A 1,494-nucleotide genomic window follows, 5' to 3' on the forward strand; every position below is an offset into this window, starting at 1 on the left:
TAGTGTGTGTGTGTGTGTGTGTGTGTGTGTGTGTGTGTGTGTGCAGGTCGCCTCAGGTATACCCCTTTTTATTCTTTCCCATGCATCTCTTTCCATGTTTGTTTTGCTTTTTCAACGAACTAAATGGCCGTTTTTGAATCTATGAGCTTGTCTTAACTCCAAGTTGGAGTTGAAAGAACACAAGTCGCCTAGAGTAGTAGATCTATTGGGTGCATAAATCCTAATATTCTCGCCGCAAATGATAAATTATGACGTGGCCTACCTTTTTCCGGCTTGGTCTTGCCGAAGTCTTCCGAGAGTATCCGACTCATTCCGAACTTTAGTCCTCCTCGCTTCTCCTCTCCCACACTTCCGGCCCCCGTCTTGGCGGTGAAGGCCGATACATCAGCGTCACAAAGAGCTTGCAGCGGGGCCAATCCGTTACCTACTGGGGGCGGGGTTCCCGAATAGGTTCGATGGCTCATGCGATGAAGATGGCTCTGTAATTGTTGCTGTTGATGTCGCTGCTGTTGCTGTTGTTGTAAATGTGAGTGCAGCTGCGCTTGGGCGCTGGAGGACAACCTGCTCGCCAGTTCCCCACTAGAGGGCGGGCTGGGGCGAGATGTGACCAGTGTATGTGACGTCACACGGAACGAGGCGGTGATGTCATCGGCTGTCCGGAGTGAACCACCTCCGCCCCCGCCGCCGCTCCGACTTTTCTGGATGACGTCACTGAGGCTGACCGGAAACTGTGACTTTTTGAGGCCCAGGGTGAGGCTTGCAGGCGGAAGTTCAGACACGGGAAGACCGGCCAGGGCGGCGGCTTGAGCCCAGTAGGACAGGGAGGCGGGGCCGGGGAGATAAGGGGTGGGGACACAACCGTAGACGTTCATCATGGCCGCTTGAGAACACGACGAGACTCGCCCCCTAGTAGTTTGAGTAACAGATTTAGTATTTCCAGCGACTCAAGCTTGTACGTTTTTTATTTTGTATTCTAAAATGAGACTGTCTTTGTCCCCTTAGACTTACTTTCTCCTTTTTCCCGGGGGGGTGTACATGAGAAGACAAACGGATTTTATCCTTGTTTTCAAATTTTCAAAGTCAGCCTCAGAGTAGAGATTGGAAAGTTACTATCTAAAAATGCAGTTTTGTTCTTTAAACGGAAGACCTATAGTTGAATATAATAACATTACCCAACGAGTACTTGTGTCTAATGCTTCAGGTTTAACGCAGAGACAGTTAATCATTTACCACAGCCTACTCAGTGTGTTTTTTTTCTTGGTGGGGGTGGGGGGTGGCTTTTTTTTTTGTTTTCTTGTTTTGAGGGGGGGGGGAGGCTCTATCTCATTTAATGTCTGTCAGCATTAATTCCTTTCAGTTGTTATCGCAAGGTAATCAGGGACAGATTGTGCAATCAAAGCCAATTCCCCAACCACTAGAACAAATTATGTGCAGCTGGAATGAAAAAATGCTTTGTTGTTGTTGCTGTTGTTGCTGTTGCTACTGTTGCTGTTG

General features: G+C 48.4%; 1 protein-coding gene across 1 annotated transcript; it reads right to left on the reverse strand.

The window, feature by feature from the left end:
* Positions 1–262: 262 nt before the first annotated feature.
* Positions 263–1,017, reverse strand: LOC106014165 (H2.0-like homeobox protein; the record flags this gene model as incomplete). The annotated part of the gene is given in 1 exon segment (XM_013091242.1): positions 263–1,017. A coding segment is annotated over 1 exon segment (613 nt), but the record flags the coding sequence as incomplete, so codon positions are not given.
* Positions 1,018–1,494: the final 477 nt, after the last annotated feature.

This window comes from Aplysia californica, unplaced genomic scaffold, assembly GCF_000002075.1.
Source record: "Aplysia californica isolate F4 #8 unplaced genomic scaffold, AplCal3.0 scaffold03693, whole genome shotgun sequence".
NCBI classification, from domain to species: Eukaryota; Metazoa; Mollusca; class Gastropoda; order Aplysiida; family Aplysiidae; genus Aplysia; species Aplysia californica.